General features: G+C 36.8%; 1 protein-coding gene across 7 annotated transcripts in view; it reads left to right on the top strand.

The window, feature by feature from the left end:
* The window catches only part of LOC150100035 (putative ubiquitin carboxyl-terminal hydrolase MINDY-4), a 376,809-nt gene that overhangs the window by 218,059 nt on the left and 131,024 nt on the right, over positions 1-27,726 (top strand). For all 7 annotated transcript variants that reach the window (XM_090402889.1, XM_090402887.1, XM_090402888.1 and 4 more), the window contains exon 13: positions 17,073-17,136. In XM_090402889.1, the coding sequence (XP_090259015.1) occupies positions 17,073-17,136 (64 nt within the window). The remainder of the gene's footprint in view (positions 1-17,072; positions 17,137-27,726) is intronic.

Here is a 27,726-nt window from a genome sequence, read left to right as displayed (position 1 = left end):
AAGATTAAAAAAAAAATTTCTACTCAGAACTCACCAGAATTGTTTTAAAACCACAAACAGTTAAAGAAAATAAAATTACATTTAAATTTAGAAAAGCAAAATCAAACTGGATAAATCAAAAAGCAGATGTAAGTAATTGCAGCTATCCATCATAATACAAAATTAGTATATTACACAATAAAGAAACTTTCAAAAACACACATGGAAGATAAAAACATGCAATCTGACTGGTGAAGTTTAACAAAAAATTCTGAAATCTGGATGGAGTGTTTTAAACAAATTTTTGCAAAAAATTTGCCTTTTTTATGTATGAAAATTATGAAAAAAAAGTTTGGTAAAAGTGAGGCGATCCCAAAAATATTAAAGATGGAAATAGATGCTGCGATCAGACAAATGGAAACAGGTAAAGCTCCATGTTGAGATGAACTACTGCCAGTGTTTTGGAAGTATGGAGTCTCGAGAAATGGCAAAGCATTATTTAGTGCAGTTATTCAACTAAGTTCTGGGGAAATTCCTAATGACTGGAAATTGGGAAGAATAATTCTCATACATAAAAAAAGGCAGTTACAGGAATGTGCAAATTATAGACCAATAACCTTATTAAGTCACACATGGCCCACACATAAATTATTTATAAGAATTATACAAAACAAAATTTATTTATTTATTAATTATTGATTTATAATTAATTTATTGAAGTTGCTAATATTTTACTGATTAGAAAACTATTTATGAATTCTAAAGGAGCCTCCCAGATGGACAGAAAAAATTGTAGTGGGGTATTATCCCTCACTTATACGTGGTCTGCCATAGACAAGATAGCAAGCATATAGAAACAAGAAACAAAAGTTGCTTTCTCTCTGCTAAAGAAAATTTCATGTCCCCTTTGACTTCAAAAAACCTTCCCACTCACCACTCAAAAACCAGGAGCACACAGGATCATTTACAAGATCACTTGTTAATGTTGAATATGTTGAAAATTTCTGGAATAAACTGTGCCGACACAGGAATGAAATTACTAAATTAAAAAGTCTATCTTTGCTAGCTCAAGCTTTCATTATTGTAGGCATTTTTGAGATACACACCTGATGGAGACCAGAACAAGTACAGTCATATGCATGGAAGGTGACATTAGCGCTCTGTATGGAAATGTTTTGTGGTTATTGCTGATACAGTGTGCCATCCACCAAAGGGTTTTGTAGCACACAAGCTGATCTAGGAACAGTTTATACCAGGATCTATATGATTTATACTGGGATCTGTGTAGTAGCTTTACTTTTTTCCACCTGATGAAATGGTCTTCATTTAAGGGATGTTGGGCTATTCCACTTTTTGGTTGTCCATACTGAATATATTTTTTTATGTTCTTTTCTTATGGTAATGGTGGTTTGTCCGAACTACTGGATCCACATTGACAGAGGATACTGTAGACACCTGGAAAAGAGAGAACATCCTGGTGGTCCTTAATTTATCTGAGGAAATTGAAATTGGAAGCTTTGTCAAGAAGTTTGTAAACTGTTCTGATTTTGTGTTGTTGTTTCCTGAGCGAGCCCAGTTTATCTGTTGTACCTTTGGTATAAGGTATTGATATGGTATATATAAGTCAAGTTGGAGTGGGAGTTTGTTCGTTTTTTGAGCAGTTTAATTAGGATTTTTTTTTGTTGTTGTTGTAACTATTCTCTTCAAAAAAGTGTAAGTATAGCCTCTTGTTCCAGATGCATATCTTGAGGACAAAATTCCCTCTGCCCTGGAGGCTAAAGCTTTGAATATTCTAATTGTTTGAGCAAACAGGACAGACCACCATTAGCAGAAGAAAATAACTTGAAAAATGTATTCAGTATGGACAACACAACCAAAAAGTAGACTAGCCCAAAAATGCCTTAGATGAAGACCATTTCATAGGTGGAAAAACACAAAGCTACTACATAGATCCTGTTTAAATCATAGAGACTCTTCCTAGAACTGGTTCATGTGCTACCCTTCGTATTAACAGAAATGATTGTGCAATTATGCATAAATTTTGGTGCACTGGCCTACTGCCCTTAGCAATAACCATGAAGAGCACTATTGTTACCTTCCATGCATGGATCTCCTTGTTCTGGAAGCCATTGCAGATCTATTCTCTTTTGAGTGTATATCTTAAAAATGTCTTTGATAATGCTATCTTGAACTAGCAAAACATCAGGTTGTAAATAATTAATTTAGTTATTTCATTCCTAATGTCTACATAGTTTATTTTAGAAATTTTTTAATATGAATAACTACAACAGATGGACCGTTTAGAAGAGATAGGCATGTCAGAGCATGTCAAGGATATGAGGGGGAAAAAATCACAAATCAGGACTACAATACATACAGAATACACAAAATATCAAGTACTATATAGGTAACATACAAAAATATCTGTATCAGCTAAGTTTGCTTTGTCATTGATTCAAAGAGTCATCAGAAATGTCAAAAACCCTAATCAGTATAAAAAGAAACAAGGTATTCTACATTATATTTAGTTATCTTTCATCAAAAATCTGACACAAACAGATCTTGAAGCTCTTTTCATCACATAGATTGCCATCAACATGAATCACACATATTCACCATTGTTAGTCCTTTTTTTTTTTTCAAATATTCTGTTACTGTTTCTGTTAATTGCTTGTTATTTAACTCAGTCATATTTTTTATTTCACTTTCATGGTGAAATGTACTCTAAAGTACGTGAAATCAATAGAGGTTTAATCTCATTAAAATTTGTCAGTCTTCACATTAAATTAATATTAGACATGAAGGTTTGACATGATCCATTTGCAGAAGCCTCAGATTCACTAAGGGTTCACTAAATGGCTATTCCTCCTTTTACTTGCTACACAGTGATAAAATTCTCTCAATTTCCTTTGGCCTTCATGGATAATTTTTTTCATATGAGTTTGCTAATAAGGCCATCACTCTCCTTAGTCTGCTCTTTATAGTGCTCCAGAGTCTCGTCATCTCTCATGATGTCAGATTCACAGTATTTTCCTTTTATGTAACTCTTAGTAGAGTGTTATTTATTCACTTAGCTCCCTTACAATTAATTCTTTGGGAATACAGTCAGACATTGCCTCCTTAAAGTAACCATTTAATGAATTTCTGCGATGTTGATTGTTCTGCCATGCAATTTCTTATGGTAAAGCATTGCATGAATGATCACTTTCACCACTTTTTTAATGTGACTCCCGCCTACAAAAGGCTGTTGTAAACCTATAGTACATTAGTGACATGGATGAGCAAAGAATTTTCTTTATTAATTTATATATTTTTTTGCATTTTTTACCCAGTCCAGAAACCCTGTTCTAATGACCAAACATTGCTTTTTTGAGCCACTATAGGCTTTTAATAAGCAGAGTGGTGGTGGTGGTCTCATACCAGGTGACGATTTTCATTTACCCTAAAGACAATCACATACATCCATGTCCATAGTGGGATTGAACCTGCAGCCTGTTGGTCAGCATAACCAGGCCAGCTGAATTGGAGGCATAATGGTCAAGTCATGTATAGACAGATTTTCAGATACCTGTTACTAGATCCAATGTTCTTAAACTGTTACTCCTCTCCATTATATACTTCTTATGATAGTTATCTATGAGTAATTCCATAAATTTATTTTCTCTCATCTTGCATGCTTTCTTCTCCTTCTGGTTTATTTCTCCCCCTTCCGAAGTTGAAATTGCCTATAATGATTCTCCTTAATCTGCTCTTTATAGAATATGAACTGCATAATCTTATATCCATAAGATTTATTTGTTTATACAGTTCACATTCCTCTTCTGATGATCCTGGTCTGTAGCAGCACCCTTTGCATTTTGCTCTGTTAATCTCTATCTCACGCCAAATAGCCCAAAACCCATTTACTGTAGTACTCATACTATAGCCATCATTAGAGATTCTACTTTGGTTGGATTTAATAATTCTTCTATAATCATTAGCAGTACTCCCATGCCCTTGTCTGTTAGGCCTTCTCTGTTAGTTGGGTCTCACTAATGCCTCTCATTCTTGGTTCCTTTATTCCTGCTGCTTCTATCATTAATGTATATCCACAACAGCTGACTATGCTAAAGAGTTGAATTTGGAACCAAATTACCATCCCTATTTCCAGAGTTTACACTTTTCTTTCTTGATAGAACTAGTACTGCATTTCTTGGAGTGATCTCTAACAAGCTATCATTCTCTCTCTCTCTCTTCTCCCCCCCCTTCCTCCCTTCTGTTTGTCATTACATTCACGATTTCTACCACTTAATTAAATGTACATATCCACATTTTCATGCAACCACTCAGATATCTAGTTTTCCTGATAATTCATATTCAGCCTTTTGCCAAATGTTGAATTCAAGCATCTGACACCAAATCCATTCAAATGCAGTCCCACTTGGCAAGTACATATCCTTTTGACCATCAAAGTTATACCATACATTTACATACTGGACACCATTTTTCCTACTTACTACTACAATCTACTTACTCACTTGCTCACCTACTCGGCTTACTACTATCATACCATGGTAACAAAATTCTTATGCTGGTTTAGCATTAAACTACTATTTAATTCATTCCTGAATTAACTATTAAAAACATAAACATGTTTTCCATAGTTTAATGGAACTCAATATGTTCTCATTGGTAGCCACCAGATGGCAAGTATAAGATCATAATTGAAGAGCTGCAGCAAAATAAGTTAATTTTATATTTATCATGTTTAAATTGAGTTTTGCCATGTGATAGTTGTAATTGGTACATAGTGTTTGGTTAAATTTTTTAGCCTAGGTAATATTTAAAATTCTCTGTTTCTTGTTCAGTGCTCTGAGACAAAATGTTGGTGGTGAGAGTGAGAGCATTGCCTAGGTCGTCATGAAAGACAAAGTGAATGGCATAGATTTTTCAAGAATGGTACATGCCATTAGTTTAATATGTGTCCATTGGGAAATGTGAATGAGAGGATGCACAAGGTTTGTTTTCCTCTAGGTAGAAGAACAGAGTAAGGCATTAGACATGAAGAGTAAGTGAGCAAAAGGGTTGGTAGTAGGAACAATTGACTTGTTTGGAAACAAGGAAATTGTAAATGGTTATCAGGAGACAGTTGAGTAAAATAAAAGCTAATAGTTTGATTAGGATAGGTAGTCAGTGTGTGTGTGTGTGTTGCTCAGGTATGACAGAGATCAAGGAATATGAATGGTATGTCAGCAGAAATATCTGAAGAGAAATGAGTGCAGTTTGTGATAGTGTCGGATGAGTTTGAGAGATGAATGGAACTGTATAATAGTAGATGGAACACATTTGATTAGTTTAGTGGAAGTCATCTGCAGAGGCTGTTGCCAGAAGGGAGAGCAATGACTGGAAAGAATGGATTTGAGAAAGTAAGAAGTGATGTGAAAGAGTAATGCCCAAGGGATTCAAAGAGTTTGTTTAAATAGAGAAGTGCATAGCAAGAAGACAGGGGAAGCAGGCAGGTCAGGATTGACTGTGGAGTGCAGCCTGAGAAAGGTTAATGCTAAAAGAAGATATTTAAGTGGACAAAGAAAGGGTGAAAGAATGGAAGACCTGGGATGTGGAAAGAGGGAGCATTTAGGTCTAGAGAGAATTAACCAGGGGGGGGGATTGGAGGGAGTCATGTTTGTGAAATGGTATCAGTGGAACATGTATACACATAGAAATGAAGTTACATTTGTATACAATTTTTTTTTTTTAATCTGGTCCACACATGAAAGGCCACAAAACCTACACACTGGTGCCATATGTGGGCAAGCAGCAAACGAACTTTACTGCAAGAGGAGGCAGTAAAGTTCGTTTGGTGTGTTTTAAGAGGGACTGTAAGAGGATGTTGGTTAGCAGTGACTCTTGTTTTTTTTATATTATTATTACGCTCTAGGGAGTCCAAAGACTCATCGAGGGAGGGCACCTGCTCTACAACTCTCCATCTCTACCAATCCACTAACCGCAACTACCTTCATCATCTACTCAAACGCCATCTACTGCCAACCACCACTAGTATTTTCACAGACAATCACAAACATCCGTGCCCACGTTGGTATTTGAACCCGCAGCCTTTTGGCTAGAGAGCAGATACGCTAACCACTCGGCCAACCAGGCTGGCTAATTGTTTTAATGATTTTGGATGAGAATGGAGGATTAATTGTGGCCAATTCAGTAGAGTCCATGAAAATATCTGTAGAAGAGGCACAAGGCAGAAAATGTACATCTGTGAGAGATGGATTATTAATTAGCTGGATAGAACCCCCAAATATGGGAGCAATATTCAGTGGCTGGGCAGATTTGGGCTTTGTATAAAGTTACAAATCTGCCCAGATTTGTAACTTTATACAATGTTACAAATTTTTTACAAAGTTACAGGTGTGAAGTAGTGTCTTGTGCAAAAAAGTACACCAAGATTTTGGTGGCTGCAGAAGCTATAGTTGAAATATGGCTGTGCTCAGGAAAGATCAGAGGTGGAAATCAGTCCAAGAAGAGAAATCTGATCGTGTTTGGATATCTCAGTATTACTGAAGATAAGGTGGAGGGATGCAAGGTCTTTCTTGTGAGAGATATGACAAAACTGAGTTTTGGTGGCATTGAAGTTTGCAAGTTTGTCTTTGCTGCACTGGGATATAGCTAGATCTGAGTTCAGGTCCCTGGTCATTGTTGAACTTGAGAGAATTACAAGGTTTGATGAATGAAAAGGAGGAATGGAGTGTATTGTCGTCAGCAAAGCTATGGATAGGATTGGAAGTTTATGAGAGCAGATCGTTATATACAAGAGAAAAAGAATAGGTGAAAGAACAGAAACCTGGGGAAATCATAGGAAAATAAGCCGTGCATAATGACACATAGTTATCAACCAGTGAGAAAGTTGGCAATTCAGTTGCAGAGTGGGGAAGGCAGACCGTAGGATAGCAATTAGGTGAGTATGCCCCTCTGCCAAACCCAATCAAATGCCTTTGAAATGTCAAGGGCAACCACATGAGTTTCTCCAAATTTCTCTATGGTTTGAGTCCATAGGTGGGTGGTGAAAGCAAGATTAGCTCTAGGTCTCGAGTGGCAGAATCCATACTACTGGTCACTGATTAGTTGGTATGTCTTTAGATGGTTCAAGAGTTGGTTTTGATGACCTTTTCCATAATTTTTGGAAAAGGTCATCAACAGAAGTGAGAGCAATTGGACGTAGTTCATTGGTTGACTTTTATAACCTTTTTTTGGGGATTGGCTGCATGTGGACCTGTTTCCATGTTGTCGGGTGAATGCCAGTTGAATAGGATAGATTGATGAGGCAATAACAGGATAGGTGTTAGTTCTAGGGAACAATTTTTTTAGCACAGTAGTTGGGATACCATCAGGACCTGATGCCTTGTTTGTGTTCAGGTTGTTAAGGATTCTTTGGATTTTTCTTTTGTTCTGAAAGGTTTTGCAACATTATGGAAGACATTAAGGGAGTCATTCTTTGAGGAGTGGAGGGAACTTTGCCCAGGTCATCAATGCAGGAATAGGAAGAGAAGAGTGATGCAAGTAAGTTGGCCTTGTCTTCTGGTGAGGTGACTACAGTACTATCTGGATGTGAGAGTGATGGAAACCTGAGTGGGTAGAAGTTGCAACCCAATGGCCTTGGCAGGAGACGAGTTTGTAGCATTTAGCCCTTTCAAAGTCTGATTTGGACTTGGTCATGAATCTTTTACAAATGTTGTGAGCTGCAGAGAGGGCAGCTGGAGTTTTGGTCTTGAGCCAATTATGGTATGCAGAGGATTTTTCTTTTGCAGCATTTGCACACTTTTTTTGAGAACCAAGGTTGGGTTTGGTGGTGGCTGAGAATTTGGGGTAGAATAGGGGATGAAAGCTTCATTTCTATGAGGATGATTTCTGTTATTCGGTCTGAGCAGGTGTTTGGATCAGAAGAACTGAAGCAGTAATCAGACCATGGGAAGGAGGAATAGAAGTCATGGAATTCCTCCCAGTTGGCATCCTTGTAGCACCAAAGGACACAAGACTAAACTGGTGGGTGAAGGTTGTTCTGTGGCAAAAGAGACATACTGTATGACGTTGTAGTCTGAGTTTCCAAGAGGAGAACCAACAACCACAATATACCTGGGAGGGTTGCTTGTTAGGAAGAGGTCAAGCATATTGGCAAATTGGAGGGGGTTGTTAGGTATTCTGGTAAGATGATTGATGATATGAGGTAGATCACTGCTGATTTTGAAGACCTCAACATCCCTGCCTGCTTGAACAGTGAAACTGGAGAAGGGGAATCAATATGAGTTGTGGACAGTGAAGTCCCCACTGTTGAGGTAATTAGGCTGCAGAAAGTCAAGGTTTAGAGAGAGAAAGTTGAACAGGTCAGTGTGATTGATGGAGTTTGGACAGCGATATAGGGAGCATATGAAAAGGGCAGGCTGATTTGTAGAGGAATTTTGAGCCAAAGCAAATCAAACATTCTTTCTTAGTGAGGAACTGTTTCTCATGAATTCACAAGTGCCATCCTTGTGGTGGAAAGAGCTATGTAGTTTGAACAATTGAGTTATGCAGTTGCTGTTGAGAATACTATTTGGGGTTCTGAAAGGAATAGTAGTTCTGTTTTAGCTGACTGTAAGTGGTGGTGGTGCACATTATTTATATTGCTCTTTCGGCCATGAATGTTGGTGAAGTGGGTGTGGAAACTTTTTTTTATAAGTCTTTTTTATTAGTCTTAGTAGATTATTTGTTGATTGGATTTCTGTTGCCTTTTATAATTTTTTTTGGTTGGATTTTTGATGTGTTTTGTGGCATTTTTGAACTTTTTGTCTGGGAAATTTTTTGAGATCTGCAGTAAAAATGCACAACTTTCGGTTGTGGTTCATTGTGTTTGGTGAGGAAGAGATAAAAAGGAAGTGGACATGCAGTGAGAGGTGACAGACTCATAAAATCACTGCTTGCTACCCACACAGAGGAAAGTCGAGCTCCTGTCCATATTTGGCCTTGACAGTTTCTCCCTGCAGCCACAGTATTTGGTCTCCCTCCAGTCATGAATTGGCAAAATACGTGGTTGCAGGATTTTTTGCTAGCTGATTGGGAAGCCTCCAGATTCATTACTATCTTGTTCAGTCTTATGTACTAATCAGTGGCCGGCCTGTGGAATCATTTGACTGCTGTGCCCTCGAATGGGTGGAGGGTCCAGGTCCCCTACAGTGAGATTGGTATGTCTTTGAAGGTATCACTCTCTCTCTCTCTGCATGTGTGAAGAGTGGGGGGGGACAGATACTGTAACCTTTGCTCTAGCCAACAACATGGCTACAGCCACTTCAGGTCTCTAATAAGCAAGGTGGTGGTGGTGGTGGTGTTTCACTGGATGATGAAAGATGTCTACCACCTAGAAGTTAAGTTAGCATTTCCTCCAACTAGGGTAGATATGCCTTTACTGTGGCAATGCTTACCGGGTTTGCCAGAGCCCTGTTTGTGGAAACAGGCTATACCATTGGAAGGTGGGGATAACTTGACTGCGAGAAGCTATATATATATTGTGCATCAACAGCCCTTTAGCTGCCCAGAAGTTTGCCCAAAATTTGTTGGTATAAATGAGACTTAGTTGGATGAGAATAACATCCTAACAGAAATAGAGATGGAGAGATATATGATTTTTTTTAATGATGATAAAAAGGGAGGTGGAGTGCTGTTGATGATAGAAAAGGAGTTTCCCATGCAAGTTAGGGATATAAGGACAAAATAGTAGCAATGGTTTTAGACTAGGTGATGTGGATGGCAGTGACAAATGTATAAGAAAATTAGCCAAGCAAATAGGAAAAGTGGTGACTTTAATTATGGTAATATAGATTAGGGTGACAAGAGAGCATCTGGAAGTAAAGAAAATTAATTTCTCAGGTTTTGAGGACAGCTACTTTAATAGCATGTAACAGAGGGTACACGAAGATCAAGGATCTTGGATTTGATCATCTCATCAGAGGATGTCATTATAAATGAAGTGTCAGATCTCACTCCTATTGGTGAGTGACCATGATATGATTAGCTGTAGGCAGCTATATGAAGACTTCTGTGAGGAAAGGATATATATATGGGGAAACTACAAAACTACAAGGCTGGTGATTATGAAATGCTCAGGAGTCTGCTTGCACTGTCAATGGAATCAGGAATTGGGTTGAAAAGTGATCAATAAGGTAGATATGAAATAGAATGAACAAAGAGATTAGCATGAAGTCTCGAGGAAGAAGGTATTGTGTAAGCAGCATAAGATGAGTGGTAATAATTAGTGGCATGAGGAGTACAAGAATAGGCAAGGATGTCGACTGATCAGAAGAAAGAATGATTGTGGAAGGATGATATTGGTTGTTGAAATATTGGTAAAAGAATAGCCACAAGTAGTTATCCTTTTACCTTTTTGTTAAATGAACAGTTTGTTAAAAGAATAAGCAGGGATGTCGACTGATCAGAAAAAAGAATGATTGTGGAAGGATGATATTGGTTGTTGAAATATTGGTAAAAGAATAGCCACAAGTAGTTATCCTTTTACCTTTTTGTTAAATGAAGTTCACAAAGGTATTTCATCAGCATGGCTGTGACATTGTGCAAGGTGGGAGTGCAGTAGAAAGGAAGAGGAGAAATGGCTGACTGAGTGACATGAGGTATATGGGGAATTGAATAAACTTGATGTTAATAAGGCTTCAGGAATTGATGGTATAACACCACGTGTGTTCAGGAAATGTTCCAAGTTAACAAGGAGTTCACTAAATGTAAAAATTACTAATTATAATTATTGAATCGGTCATTTTTGCTTTGGTGTAATGCCCAGTTCCGCACGGTTAGCCTAGTGGCTTTGTGCTTCGCAACCATATGCCTGGGGAAGGAGTGTCCTAGGTTCAATTCCCATCGCCGACGTGAGGAGCTAAAGGATCTTCCTCAGCCATAGCCAAGTTAGTCGGTCTTGGGCGTGGACAGCAGGGTTTTATCCGCCAGTTTATCTGGGGTGTTTCATCCCGCAAGCAGGCAAACCGGCCCTGTGAACACACAGGGATACAGCCAGGAATACTTAGAGGCATAGTGGTGACCATCCTATCCTCGTACTTCGGTTATGAAATCTAAGCATGCTTGGAAGGTTGTGGGCCTTAAAGGCCTGTTAAAGCCATAGGGATAGGATAGGATGTAGTGCCCAGTTATGACTCTGCACAAACAGTGCAGTTGGTTAGTGACCTGTCTCTCATTGTTTCATTACATTAATACTTACTTTTCTTTCATTCAGATGTTTAGTTCTGCTACATGCATTTTCTTCAGATATTTCTCTGGTCACTCTTCATCAGAATTGTGACAATTCTGATGACGAGTGACCAGACAATTCTCCCCTTCGCAATTCGACTCCAAACTTAAGAAGTTTTTTTCCCTTTCATTCATTCATTCATTCTCTATTGTTGCTGCATTAGCAACAACTGTCATGTTGAATGTTTCCTAAAAATCTGCAATGTTAAAATATTAACATTGCTGACAATGGTAACAAGTTTCTTCTTTCTCTTCAGCTTTTTGCCTCCATGGTGCTAATGTCCTATATGCTGAACATTTCTTGTTAGTGTAGAATTATTGTAAACTGGTGTATGTGTAGGGAGTGTGAGAAAAAATGATGCATGCTCATTCACACACACACACACACACACATACATATGCAGCCTCTTTTCCTGCACTGAGTACATGAGTACAGGAAAAAAATAAATTAAGTGCTAAGAATTATTCATGGATGCCATTGGATTTGGGAGAATTCCTAACATACTTGGATGGTCTTTTGTTAATTGCAAAAGTTCTGAGTTTAATTATTGTTTAAAGCTGCAAAGAAAGATAAAGGGTTTTATATTCCATAATAATAAATTTAATCCTTTATCCAAGTGTAAGCAAACAAAGTTTGCACCTGAAGAATCTTCAGGACTAAGGCAACTTGTGGTAAAGGTGGACCAAGCTCTCATCACTCCTTGTCTTAGTATCTCCCATAATGCTATGCATTAAGGGAAGGGCGACTACCCAAACTGGTTTCGACCTTTATTGAGATCCCGTCAGTGGGAGCCAGACCCAGAGCTGGTGATACTAAGGTGAAAGCAATGGAGAAGTCATATTTACCTATACGAGTTGCCAAAAGGTGTTTCACTTTATTATTAAATTACTCTGGATTTAGAGAAAGATGTTGGAAGTTTTTTTCACTTGGTTAGACTATAATCAATTAAACTATAATAAATAGACTGTAATAGACTAAAAAATAGATTGACTAAAAATAAATAGATAAAATAAAAAATAAATAGACTGTAATAAAGGATTAAACTAAATTTATTATATTCCATGTTTTAAGAAAGAAAAAAATTGATACTTTATATTGTTCTATAACTATATGTAAAATTGAAGTAGAATAGAAAAGTCATTGGGTCCATCTACCTTTCTGTTTGGGATCTAATTCAATAGGTAACTACATGCTAATTAAAATCTTGGAATATTGATATTCTTTCTTGAATACTATTATATCTGAGGAAGATTTTTTTTTTTTTTAAACAAATTAGTTTATTCAAGAAATTATGCTATCATTATTTGAATCATATTTATTATATTATTATGGTTTTACACATTCAGAATTATATCAGACATATTATTATTATTCTTATCAACAGACCTCCATGAGATCAAGAGACTCATTGTGGGAGGTCCCATTCTCACATACACAATCATTTTCATCTCCTCCACTTTCTTGAAAATATCCCCACCAATCCTATACTCTGTATCCTATCTTTGCTTCCCCAATTTTAAAACCTTACACTGCAACATTAAACTGACATCCTCATCTGCAAACAACTGTACAGCACCATTTAAGCCCTTTCCAGTGTCATTTACATACAAATTAAATAACAATGGCCCCCAAATCAGATCCCTTGAGCCTGCCACTAGTGCGTTTCCTCTTCTAGGATATCACTCCCCTATACACAACCTGTTGATACTTATGCAATACCTACTATCCAATTCCAGCTGTTTTAATTTAATTAATAGTTTGTCATATGGCAATCTATTGAAAGCCTTTGCAAAATCTAAATATACTATTGTATATTCATCTGCCTTGTCCAGTTATTTGTCACCTTGTTATAATTAGTATGCAGATTGCTAAAACACGATCTCCCTTTAGCAAACCATGCTGTCCAAAGAGAATTCTGCTGCTGTCCACCCAGTTCTGAATCCTCATCTTTGCTTCTCCAACATCTTGACCACAACTCCAGACAAGCAGATTGGCCTATAATTCAAAACCTTAGTATTATCACTGGGATGCTTAAGGGTCAAAGCTGTATAACTGAGAGAAGACCACCACATAGCCTTTAAAGGAATGTGGAAAAATGACCAGGGCTTCTCACCTAATATCCAATCCTCACCTTCTCATGGTGCACCCTGTTAGGTATCTACCTAAATACTGAACAAACGAGGATGGGCTGGAAATTTGAGATTTGGGACAATGGTAACAAGTTTCTTCTTTCTCTTCAGCTTTTTGCCACCATGGTGTTAATGTCCTGTATGTCCCACATTACCCAAATGAACATGTAGGGTCATCTTCAGTGGTGCAAAGAATGTATACAGTGGGACATAGAAGCTTGAAAAGCTCTGTTATGGAGCAACAATGAAGCCACACCTACTACTGAGGTGATGGACTGGTGTGAGTGTGGAAGATGCTCGTTGAATGTCTCTTACCAGAATGTGTAACCCTATCTATGAAATTCAGAGGTGGAGGTGTCATGGTATTGTTCTGTTTTTTCCTGGTTTGGCCTTGCACTTCTGTTCATGGCGCCACGAACATTGATCTCCAAGAGTTATCTGAACATTCTGGACAATGCAATAACTTCTTACTTTGTGGCATTTCTGTGCAACTGACCATTGTCTTTTTCAGCAAGACAATGCACCATGTCGTAAGGCTGCTGCTGTAACCGCATGGTTTGTCAACAAACACAAACGACCTCTACAGAGCCCTGATCTCAACCCTAATTGAACATCTGTGGGATGAACTGAAGCATCATGTGAGGTCAAGGGGGTATCCTGGACTTCATTACATGCCTATAGGAAGAATGGTCCAAAATTCCCATTGATCGCTATCATATGCTTGTGGAAAGTATGCCCTGTAGTATTGCTACAGTTATTGTAGCAAAAAGAGGTGGTACATCTTATTAAGATGGGTGCAATGACTCTTTGTTCCTCATGCCATGGTGTTCGTTAACTTCTTTCCAAGCAATGTAAGATAAAGTACAAAAAACTATCACATAAAACATGTTGCAGAACTAACATTATGCAAATAAAACTGATGATTAAACTGAAACTTTTTTACTTTTCAGCCAAAAGTTCTTACTCATCATGGATAAGCAGTTGAGTATACACCTAAGCCTCTTTTTATGTGAATTTTTTTACGCAGATTTGGAGTTACGCGAATTGGGTTATCAATTTTTTTTTTTTTTTTTTAAAGATTTTATTCACTTTTACACGACCAACCTAAAGTCTAAGTTAGGAAAAAATCCATAATTCAAGAAAATTCTGATTTTTTTTTTTTTTTTTTTTTTTTTTTTGCATTCTTGTTTCAATTAAGAAAATTCTAAATTCTTACAAATTTCATTTATTGGGAATTCCCCGAATTACATAACTGACTGCGCATAAAAAAACAGTTCTTAGCAGTTTGAATTTGGTGTTTGAGTAGACAACACAGTTACCGCATTTTTTGCATTTGCATTTTTTAAGTGAAATAAAAATAAAAATCGTGTTATAAAATTAATAATTTTGCCAAGAAATAATAAATGGTAAGCTATATGTAATTTTCAAACTTTCATTTCATTAACCGAAGATTTTTATCCAGCCCTCACATGATGTTGCCGATAACCAACAAAAAAAAAAAAAGGAAAGCCGTTTCCTTGGATATAAAAATTCAAATTTTAGATCGTCTTCGAACTGGGGCAGGTGCGATGGCTATGGGTAAGCATTTTGGAGTCCGTGAATCAACTGTCAGATTGATTCACAGACTATAAAGAAATATGAAGAGGCTATTAGAAAAGCGGCATGTTCTGGTACAAAATCAAGTGCGAAATTATCATCATACACAAGAGATGTTGTTCTAGAAAATGCCGAAAAAGCTTTAGTGATGTGGATAGAAGATAATGTACAAAAAAGAATGCCAGTTGACGGAAATTCCATTAAGCAATCAGCATTAAGGTTTTATGAACAGATTAAAAAACTGCAGCCAGATACTTCATCTCAATTGAGGAAAAAATATGAATTTCATGCAAGCAATGGTTGGCTGGCTAAGTTTATTAAAAGACATGCTCTTCATAATATAAAAATTAAAGGTGATGCAGCTTCTGCTGATGAAACAGCTGCTGAAGCATTTCCACAAAAACTTGCTAAAATAATTGAAGATGGAGGTTACACTCGTGAACAAGTTTGGAATATGGATGAAACCGGCCTTTTCTGGAAAAAAATGCCAAACAGAACTTACATATCAAAAATGCAAAAAACTGTTGGTGGGTTCAAAGCAGCAAAGGATTGCTTAACACTCCTATTTTGTTTGAACGCTTTAGGGGAATGGATGTTAAAACCACTGCTCGTAAATCGATCATTAAGACCACTGCCAATGAAAGGCATAGATTTTCAAAAATTGCCGGTTCATTGGATGGCCAACAAAAAAGCTTGGGTGACCATTGATATTTTCACTGAGTGGTTCCACAAACATTTTGTGCTAGAGGTTAGATGCTATTTGAATGACAAAGGTCTTGAATTTAAAGTGCTTTTGATTCTTGATAATGCACCCGATCATCCTGCCATAGAACACCCAAATGTGCAATTTTTTTTTCTGCCGCCCAATACCACATCATTGCTACAACCTCTAGATCAGGGTATAATTGCGACTTTTAAAACATATTATGTCAGACGAACATTTCAGTACGTTTTGAACAAGCTAAATGATGATGAAACACTGTCAGTTATGGATGTATGGAAAAAATTTTCAATTATGTATTGTATTGATCAGGTTCGATTATTGTTATCTGAATTGTGACCAGAAACTATGAATGCATGCTGGAAAGCTATTTGGCCTGCATGTGTTAAAGAGAACGCTCCTGTTCCCTTCAATCATACTGCAGAATTCCCCAATATAATAAGTTTGGCATGTGAAATTGGCAGAGAAGGATTCAATGATCTTACGTCAGCAGATATCGAAGAATTGTTAATTGATAAACCTCTTAGCGAAGATGAGATAGTGGAGATTGTTTCTGAGACTCCTGAAAGCAAAGAAGATAATGATCAAGATAATCCTACTTTTACTGCTGATATTATTAAAGAAGGTCTTAAACTGGCAGTAATTTAGGCAATTATTTTGCCCGGCATGATCCAAATGAAGAACGTGCTGGAAAGTTTTCGTGTGAGCTTAAGTTGTTAATGTCTTCATACAGAGAATTATATCGTGACTTATCTAAAGCATCAACACAGCGATTAATAACTGAGCTCATGCCTGAAACTACTGAAACAACCAGTGGTACTTTTGTTCAAGACATGACAAGAAGAATTCCACAAGTTGAGGCAGAAGTCGATGATGATAATACCATATCTAGTAGTTCTAGTGATATTACAGTCTCACGAAAACGAAAGCTTTCACAAACGTTTATTGTCAGAAACTGATAGCGAATAACATAATTTTTTTTATAGAATCCTTAGCAAACAACTGAAATGAATATGTTTTTTTTTTAAGTTATTAAAATTCATTATATGTATGTGTGTTCTCCATGAAATGTAAATAAAAATCTTATGATCCTAACGAATGTAATGTTTGTTTTTTTCATTATTTTGCTTATATTTCAGGTTTGGAACCAATCTTCACTTTTTCTATGGAGTCAGTAGTTCTTTTTATGCGAATTCTATTTATGCGTAATTTTTAGGACCGTAAAAAGAGGTTTAGGTGTACTTTTTCAAACAATGCTAATAAGTGACTGAATAATGTATGACCTTACTATAATTTTCATTGCTTTTATTATGATGAATACAGTTTAAGATATGAAAGAACTGTAAATAATATAAAAGATTTTTTTTTACAGAATCAGAGCTGAAATGGATACTCCCAGTGCACATTTAATAGGACAACATGACTCTTGCAGTCAGGTAACCTTTCCTATTTAATTTCTTTTTTAATTTTACTTATTTTTCTTTTAACAATTTCTTATTATTCTATCTTTTTTTCTACCATGATTGTGACACTGCATAGTAAATTACTATATTTGGTTTATCATGTACTGTTTCCTCTCCACTCATCACATTTGTGATTCTGTTTGTTGTATTGTTTGTTTTTTCAGATTCAGTTTCTTTCAGAATGTTGTTTCAGATTTTATCAAAATCATAATTCTATGTATACTCGCAAAAGGCGTATACAGGATGATGTGATGATCCAGCTCAATTCAGATTTCGTTATTAATAGTTTCTGATTAACAGATTTTTTCTCATCAAATTTATATATTTATTTATTGATTATTTGTTATACTTCCTATATGATGAATTCTTGCATTTCTGTTTTCTAAGGTACTTTTTAGTGTGTGATATCAGGCTTCTTCCAGGACTTAATCTTCTGCCAATTTTGCTGCAAGCATATATTTTGCTAATATTTCATCCCCTTTTCTGAACCATCATATATTATTCATTACACCTTATTCATTGTCAATAATGTTGTTCATTTCTAATACTTTATTTTTGATATGGTTGCCATTGATATCATTTGTGATCTTTAGTCTTTGATTATTATTATTATTTTTTTTAACCCAAATCCCAAATACATTTATTAAAATTGATTTGAGCCCTGTCTTTTATGTTGCTAGCTTGTATTTTGACTGATTTCTTTCTTTCTTCTCTATATAAAGTGAATTTATTCAGCTGGTTTCCCACCATACCAGCTTTACTTATTCTGTTATCTATTGCCATATTTAAACTACTTCATTAAAATTTCTGATTAAATAGTTCAAATGTATTATCCATTCTTTGAGTCCCCTATAAAGAATGCACTTGATGTGCTCTGTTTTCTTACCTATTTTCATTATATTTTTGTCCTTTTATTGTCTTTTTTTTATGAACTTTGTATTTTATATTAAACTTGTAATACTTGTTATTTCATTTGCAATCTTTGTCTCTCTTGAAGACTTGTGGTAGATTTATTCAAAAGGATAAAATAATCGGTGTAAAGTAATTAAGGAAGCTTGTCCCTTATTTTCTCATCAGTTTAAAAAAAGGTGGGGGGGGGGATGACTGCTAGTGATTGTATCTGCCTGTGTGTGTGTTTGTGGGTGGGTGGGTTTCCTGTAAACTGAGAATGCCAAGAATCCATCAGGGCATGTAATTAAGATGCTTAAGAAAGTGGAGACTAGACTGTCGTGTTTTTCTTTCTGCAAGGTAAATTGGATCCAGGGATATTGATTATTAAGATGTGTTAGGAAAGAGTTGAGATCCTCAGAGACATATAGCCAAATTGTAGGTCTGTGGGACAGAGGTTGACTTTACTTTCAAAGGTTTCCATGAAGTAGTTTACCTTGAAGTAGAGTAAGGGGAAATAGAAAAGGTCCTTGAATTTTCAATGTTTCTCAGAAGGATGCCTTGGACATTATCCAAGCACAGTTTCCTCTTGAAATCTAAGCCTTGATGGCAATTTGACTTTGTTGAAATACCTCAAAGTATTAATTAAAAGTTTTTCTAATTAATGTATTATATGCATTGTTAATTTCCTTAAATAATACTATTAAGGTATATGTTGAAACTGTATCAGCAATCTTCGAAGTTAAGAACCTGTATGCAGTTAGTTCTTGGCTGTAACTGCATGGTTTGTGGGCATGAACATCACCACACTGAACTGGACCCCACATAGCCCTGATCTCAACCCTATTCAAAGTCCATGGGATGAGTTGGAACATCAGGTAAAGTCAATGGACATCCACCCCACAACAGTCCAGGACCTCATTACATCCCCACAGGAAGAATGGTCCAAAATTCCAATTGATTGCTATCATATGCTTGGAGGAAAGTTTGCCTCATAGGATTGCTGCAGTCATCACAGTGAAAGGAAGTCCTACATCTTATTAAGATGGGTGCAATGGCTGTATGTTCCTCACACGATAGTGTCTGTTGACTTCTTTCCAAACAATGTATATGAGCCTATGTTATGTTACATAAGAAGATTTATCGTTCTTTTTTTTTTTCATTACATTATTTTTATTTTTTATCATTCTTATTTCTATTAGTCAATCTTCTATACTACTGGAAGGCAGAACTACTTTATAGAATTTTATAGAATTAAAAACAAACTAAAAATATACTCGTACAGTCACTGTACGAGCCATTAAGGGCTGGTCATATAGCCTCATTTCCCTGGAATGATTATTACTTCCATTCTTCTGATCCACATGCACCTGATCTGCTTTAATAAAAGAAATAATTCTCATTGGGATAAGTGCTTTTATTCTCCAGTCCACTCAAAACCTCATCCAAATCTTGTTTCTCCAACAAATGCTTCCACAAGGTTCTGTCCTCTCACCAACCCTCTTTCTGCTATATATATATCAATGATCTACTCCAGGTTACCTCCAACCCAATACACAGTTTTGCAGATGATAGAACATTGCACTTCTCCCTTTCATTTGATAAACCTTACTCTGCACAACTCACCTCAACCTACAGAACATCAACCACCACTGCCCTCAATTCTGATCTCCAAGCCATCCTCCAGATAACCTCCTCAATTTCAATACTAGTAAAACCTAGTTCTATCTTATTTCTCACTAAAAAGAACCATTTTCCCCAAGTATTATTTTTGATAACACTCAAATTCTGAGACAAGATGAGATCTCTCTTCTTAGAATTACCCTGACATCATCATCATCCCTTTCCTGGCATAAACACATCACAACCATTGCATCCTCAGCTTCTTAAAAATTAGGATTTCTCTTTTGCTCATGATGTTACTTCACCTCTAAACAGCTGTTAACTTTATATAAATCACAAATCCATCCATCTATTGAATATTGCTCTCACATTTGGAGTGGGGGGGGGCCCTTAAAGGCTCCCTCAAAATGCTTGACTCACTAGAGGAGAACAATTAGACTTATTAATGATCCATCTCTTACCAACTCACTCCTCCCACTTTTGCACAGACATTTGGTTTCTGCAATATGTGTATTCTATAAATATTTCCATTGGAAATGTTCATCTGAAATAGCATCAATAATTCCTCCACTTAGTACTAAGTTCGTTGGAACACGTGCAGCTGCTGCTCAATGTCCCTTCACAGTGCACCTTGAAACCCACAGAACAAGTTTCTTTTCATCCTCCTTTATCCCTGCAACTGCTGTATTCTGGAACAGTTTCTCCCTTGATTTGCTTCCCAAGGAATACAATATACAGTCTGAAATCAATTGCAAACAAGCTCCTCCTCTCCCAACCCACTACCCATATACGGTACTAATGTATAATAGATTGATCAACCAGTCTCTCATGTATGGACTGAACATAAAAAATAAAATAATTGATCAACCAGTCTCTTGTGTATGGGCTGAACATAAAAAATAAAATAAATTCCTCATTTCCATGGTATGATTCTGATCCTAGCACCTGCTCTGATATTATTATTATTCTATGGGCACCTCCATGGAGTTCAAAGACTTATCGCAAGAGACCCAAACTATTCACATAGTCTTTCATACTTCTCCTTGAATTCGTTAACAGACATAGCACCAACAACTGACTCTGGCAACCCATTCCATTATTCACAACTCTCCAAGTGAAAATCTCCAAGCCAAACCAGTCCAGTCAAAAATTCACCACATGCCAATGACTCAAGTCAAAAACTCAGCAATTTACTCAATCATCTTACACTATAGAATGTAACAACTCAAGAAACATTAGCAAATTCAAAGCAGACTTTGTAAGAACCACATTATTTCTAAATGGTAGTCAAGCCTTCTGGTCCCTTGCCAAGGCTGTGAAGTGAAACTTCTGTTTTTCCATGTTTACTTGCATTTAATATCTCTCGTATCCTCATGGTACAATGGTAACATCTCCTACAGATGAGCATAATTTGCCAGCAAAGGTTGGTCGATTGATAGAGCCTCTGCTACTAATGGCTCAGTTAAGTAAGTTTGAGCGCGGTTAGTAGTTGGAAGGGGACCAATCGTTCAATGCTGTTGGCACACTCTCCCTCGATGAGTCTTTGGACTCCCTGGAGGTGTCAAATAATAATAATAATAATAATAATTTTTTTCTTCCAACTCTCATACAGACCATCAAGCAGATCTCCTCCTACTATTCTAGAAACTGTCTGCAGTATGTCTTCTCTGAAATTTTGCCATAAGAATATCAGAAAAAAACTCAGAAGTTTTTGATACCAATAAGTCTTCTGGAGATAATGGTATTCTTCCAGTTGTAGCAAAAGCTTGTGTTCCAGAAATTGCACCTGTCATGTGTTGTCTCTTCAAGCTCTCATACTCATCTGACATCTATTCGCCAGCTTGGAAGCAAGTTTTCATCAAACTATTACCCTGTTGCACTGATCTCAATATTCTCAAAAATAATGGAAAAGATCAACAGCCAACTGATTCTCTATTTGGAGACTTTTACTTAACGATTATATGGATTCCACCATTCATATTCCTCAGCAGATCTCCTAGCCAATCTTACCCATCTCTGGATACAGCCCATGGAAAGGTTCGGAGAAACTCAATTGCTTTCGTTTAATATTTCCAAGGCATTTGATCTAGTCTGGCACTACAGCCTCTTACCAAGCTACTATCTTATTGTATCCCCCCTTCCCTTTGTGAATGGATTGCCAGGTTCCTCTCTGGTTTTCATTGTTGGTTATGGTGGATGGTTTTCTTTCATCAGATTTTTCAATCATTGCTCAAGTACCCCAGGTTTCTGTGCTTTTACCTACACTCTTCTGCTTATACATTAATGATCTTCTATCTCTGACATACAATGCCATTCATAGTTTTGCTGATGACAGTACTCTTCACTCTTTTTCATTATGAAAACCTTGTAGTGATTAGGCAATTTACTCTTCAAGATCTTCTATAACCAGTGCCATTAACACTGATCTCCTTACCATTCTCAAATGAGGTGAGAATAACCTGATGGATTTTAATGCCCTCAAAACACAACCCTGTCTCACATCCAGGAAGAAAAATCAAATCATGTCTCTCTCTATCCCTCCCCTCTCTCTCTCTCTCTTGCGTTTGACAATATTCTGCTTGCTAACCAGAATCAGTTTTCTCTTCTTGGATTAAATTTCATATTTAACTTATCTAGGCATAAACACAGTGCCCCTTTCTCTTCTGCTCAACTCCTAACACTTTATAAAGCTCAAATCTGCCTTACTGTTTCCACATTTTGGGTGGTGATCCTTAGACCTCTTTCACAATTCTTGATTGTATTCCAGAAGTGAGCAGTTCAGTTAATTGATGACACCCTCCATCACTGACTTCCTCCAGTTGCTTTCTCATAGATGCTCTGATGCATCATGTCTTTTCTATAGGTATTTCAATGAATGCTACTTCACTGAACTGGCTACAACCGTTTCTCCACTTTCTGCTTATCATGTATGAACACAAGCAGCTGCTGGTCAACACCCATATATATAGTTCAACTTCAAACTCATCGAACCAACTTCTCATCCTAGCCTTCATTCCCTACACCTCTACTCTCAGAAACATTCCTTTGCGTGCTATTTTTCCCCAATGAATACAACTCTCAGGTCTTCAAGAAGTGCAACAACAAATTTCTTAATTTCTTTCTAACTATTTGCCTACACATGACACTGCCATGTCATAGGTGTGGGGACCTCTTGTTTGTGAGGCTGATATTAAAAAAATAAAATAAATCAGAATGGTTAAGATTAGGACAATTAATAAACCTTCGCATCTTTTTTTGTAAAACTGTTCCACAAAGAATCTAATCGTCTGCAATATTCATATGTTCTTCCAAAAGATCCTGTGTTTAATGTAGATGATATTTTCTGCAAAACTTGACTGTTGGTGTTCATGAATCTTGATGAACATTTTATGTTCTTTGTGATAAACAGGCAGATTTTCCAAAATATGGTAGACCATAACATCAAGGAATCTAGTAGATGGCTGGGAAGTTTAATGGTGGAAGTTGTCTGTAGGTGAAGGAAAGAAACTAGTAATTTTACAGACTAGACAAAATGCTACATGAATGTTGAGAGGCTTGAGAATTGTGGCGTATACTCTGATGCTCCCTTGATATTGAAGTGGAATGCAAGTACAGTAACCCCCTGACTTACGTAATATGCGACTTACATAAATTCGCAGCTACATAATAAATCTCGAAAATGTACTGCCGCGTATGAACATGTTTGCGGCTTTTGCGTCTTTGACATCCATTGCAGTATGCAATGACATAATGTTAAATAGGCTTGGCATTCACAGCAAATGTAACAAATAGTAACAGGCAGTGACAGGTTACCGGTAAACACCAAGAGCAGCAGAGGGCAACTGCTCAAAAGCCGTAACATTCAAACTGAAACCTACCAATTAGAAATAAGGACTCTGTAAACAATTCCTCCTTTCCCTGACTCATCAGTAGTCCATGCCTTGCATGGTTAGTTTAGTCACTTGTTTATCACCATTAGTGTTTGTTGTTTATTTATCCTTAAAATGGATTCGAAATGCAAAACCGAATGCGCTGGTAATAAATCTAAAAAACAAAGGTCTGCAATTACTTTAGAAGAAAAGTTGAAAATAATTTGTATGTATGAAGACGGGAAAATTATATCAACAATAGCTCGGGATATAAATCGACCTATTTCAACAGTCAATACAATAGTGAAGGATAAAGTTCACATTTTTCATACTTTTATAGTTTATTAAATGGATAAGAATCCTATATTGTTATATAGCCAGTAAGTGAAACTCAAGATCGATAACTACAATCTATGAGTTTCAATGCCGAAAAACTATCGACGAAGGCAATTCGAAGCAAAGGTGGAGCAAGCTCCCTCACTATTCTTGATATTCTCTCATAATGTAAAACACAGCTCCTAGGAGATGTAATACTGTCATTACATTATGAGGGGAGGTCACTACCCAGACCGGTTTCAACCTTTTTTGAGGTCTCATCAGTGAGTAGGTAGACCTGGAAAATATCAAAGTCCTTATCCTTATAAGGACTGGCTTAAAGGGGTGAAGCAAGAATGCTTTTCATATTCCCCATTATCTGTAGAGGACAGTGTAGGGATAAGGTGTTATTGAGCTATTAAAGCTCTGATCATGGCAGGAGGGCAACAGCAATAGCCGAACCTCAGTTAGAACTTCATTAGCTACAGCATTGCCATCCATTACCCTCCAAGGGTATTGGATTGAATGAATCAATTCGATAACCAAAATATCAAAGCATAGTGAAAAGAACTTACATACCTTCACTATACGAATGCCATAAAGGCGTGCTTGTATTTTGTAATTAAAATAAAAAAGCCAAAAGGCTAGTTTTCTGGCAATTGAATAGATATTAAATGGATAAGAATCCTATATTGTTATATAGCCAGTAAGTGAAACTCAAGATCAATAACTACAATCTATGAGTTTCAATGCCGAAAAACTATCGGCGAAGGCAATTCGAAGCAAAGGTGGAGCAAGATCCCTCACTATTCTTGATATTCTCTCATAATGTAAAACACAGCTCCTAGGAGATATAATACTGTCATTACATTATGAGGGGAGGTCACTACCCAGACCGGTTTCAACCTTTTTTTGAGGTCTCATCAGTGAGTAGGTAGACCTGGAAAATATCAAAGCATAGTGAAAAGAACTTACATACCTTCACTATACGAATGCCATAAAGGTGTGCTTGTATTTTGTAATTAAAATAAAAAGCCAAAAGGCTAGTTTTCGTATAGTGAAGGTATGTAAGTTCTTTTCACTATGCTTTGATATTTTCCAGGTCTACCTACTCACTGATGAGACCTCATAAAAGGTTGAAACCGGTCTGGGTAGTGACCTCCCCTCATAATGTAATGACAGTATTACATCTCCTAGGAGCTGTGTTTTACATTATGAGAGAATATCAAGAATAGTGAGGGAGCTTGCTCCACCTTTGCTTCGAATTGCCTTCGCCGATAGTTTTTCGGCATTGAAACTCATAGATCGTAGTTATCGATCTTGAGTTTCACTTACTGGCTATATAACAATATAGGATTCTTATCCATTTAATATCTATTCAATTGCCAGAAAACTAGCCTTTTGGCTTTTTATTTTAATTACTTTTATAGTTTATATCCAAGTAAATTCTGCTGCATGATGTTTAATTTATAAAATAATACTGTGTAAATAATATATATATCTGTATATATATATATATATACATACACATAATAATAATAAATATTGCAGTTTCTTACGAAGTTACACTTAAGCAATTTACAAATTCCACTTACGTAAAATTCATATGTAAAGGTTTACGGAACACATTACTTACGTAACTCGGGGGGGGGGGGGGGTACTGTAATTAAGATTTTAACATCTATCTGGACTACGGAATTATTCAGAATTATTTACCATATTTTTTCAGGATTCCTCAAAGGGATTTTTAATATTGTCTGTGATTCTCAAATGAAAATTGAAATTACTCATTAACCCTTTCCAGACTTCTTCTATAGACACTACTAACCTAAATAAATTGGCAATTAATATTTCTGACTGACCTCTTAGTCAAGAAGAAATTTTAGATTCTCTAAAGGTCATGCTTATACTGTTTCTCTAAAAATGTACCACTGTTAAACTTTTTTTCATTCTAGAGACAGATGTTTGACATCCAAAAATATCAACTATGTTAGTCTGTGGAGAATATTATATAGCTTCCCCCATTGAAGGAAGTTTAACAACATTCTCCCAACTAAACAGATCTGGTCGCCTCAACTACCTAAAATCCCGAGAGACTGTTATCATGTTCAAAATGATTTTACCTTCCCATAGTGGGTGTCTAGCTGGTACCATAAAATATTCTCTGTTATGCAGCCCTGTAGTTTGATTGCCTTTTCTGTAATTAAAGCATATGTTCCACGCTGGATTATACTTTGAACATATGGTCTCAAGTCTATGGTTCTGCAAGGCAGAATAACCCATGATTGCTGAATCCCATCCATCATCAAGGTATGCAGATAGCTTCTGGTGCCTTTTGCACATTTCACACTCCAAGTCTTTATGTTGAAACAAATGAACTGGCTTTGTCACTTAGATGGAAACAGTTGTCTCATAATCATGCCCTAACAATAAAGTCTTTCCAGAGCATCCTACATGGAACTAGTCTTTTTTTTCTGTGTTGGGAAGCTCAATATTACACATCAGACCACCATACGTCCTTTTGGTATGCATGTTAAAGAGCCTTTGCAAGCTGTTGGCATGAATGTTGATAATATTACCTGTACCAAACATAACAGGTTTGCACTCCACCCTGCAACCTTTAACTTTGTCAACTACAGAAGTCTCATCCTCCATCATCTGCCTACCTGTAATTGTATGATGTATAGAGAGCAGCCCACTCTGATTTCTTGCCCATCTATAATGATGGTGAATATGACTTCTGCATTGCTTCAACCTTGGTATCACCTCTGGGTCTGACTCCCACTGAAGAGACCTCAATAAAGGTCAAAACTGGTCTGGGTAGTGACCCTTCCCATAATGCATAGCAATATACATACCCGCAAAGAGATGTGCTTTGCATTACTATTATTATTATTACATTACACCTCCAGGGAGTCCAAGAACTCATCGAGGGAGGGCACCTACTCTATGACTCTCTGTTTCCACCAACCGCAACTACCATCATCATCATCATCATCTACACCAACGCCATCTATCACCCACAACCACCACTAGATTTTCACGAACATCCATGCCCACGGTGGGATTCGAACCCACAGCCTTTTGGCTGGAGAGTGGATACGCTAACCACTTGGCTAACCAGGTCGGCTTATGGGATTTATGGGATACTAAGTAAAGGGATGTGAACTCAGTCCACCTTTGCCACGAGTAGCCCCAGTCCTGAAGATACTTCAGGTGCAAACTGTGTTTGCTTACACTTGAATAAAGGATTAAACTAAATATATAATTTATAGTTTAACCAAGTGAAAAAAAAACAAAAAAAAAACTTCCAACTCTATAATGATGGTTCAAGAAATGACACCTGTATTGGGTGTGCTGCTGTTTCCTGACATTACTATCTCCAACCAGCTTCCACCTGAATGCAGTGATTATACAGCAGAGTTGCATAGCATTCAGCTCACACTTGTACATATAAAAGAAAACTGCTACCACAAATGTGTAATTTATACAGACTCATTGAGCTTTTTACATGCTATCTCCACTTCTGTGTATAATCAACATCCAGTGCTGTGTGAGGTGTTACACCTGTTATACAAAATGAAGACTCTTAATTTTAATGTTCAGTTGTGCTCGATTTCCAGCCACACTGAAATTAATGGAAATGACACTGCTGATGCGGCTGCTAGATCAGCTCCTATGTTCTCCACATAGTGTTTGACAGTACCTTATACAGACTGCAGACAGTTTATAAGATCAAAGCTAATTGTCCAGTAGTAGTCATCATGGCAGGATGCACTGACAAACAAATTGCATGTTATTGTTCTTATTATTGTTATTAAGAGAGACCTCCTGGGAGTCAGGACTCATCGAGGGAGACCACATACTA

Source organism: Typopeltis vanoorti, chromosome 13 (genome assembly GCF_054136105.1).
Source record: "Typopeltis vanoorti isolate ZY-2024b chromosome 13, IOZ_Tvanoo_1.0, whole genome shotgun sequence".
Classification (NCBI taxonomy): domain Eukaryota; kingdom Metazoa; phylum Arthropoda; class Arachnida; order Uropygi; family Thelyphonidae; genus Typopeltis; species Typopeltis vanoorti.
The sequence above is the reverse complement of the archived record's forward strand: the minus strand, read 5'-3'. Positions and strand labels throughout refer to the sequence as shown.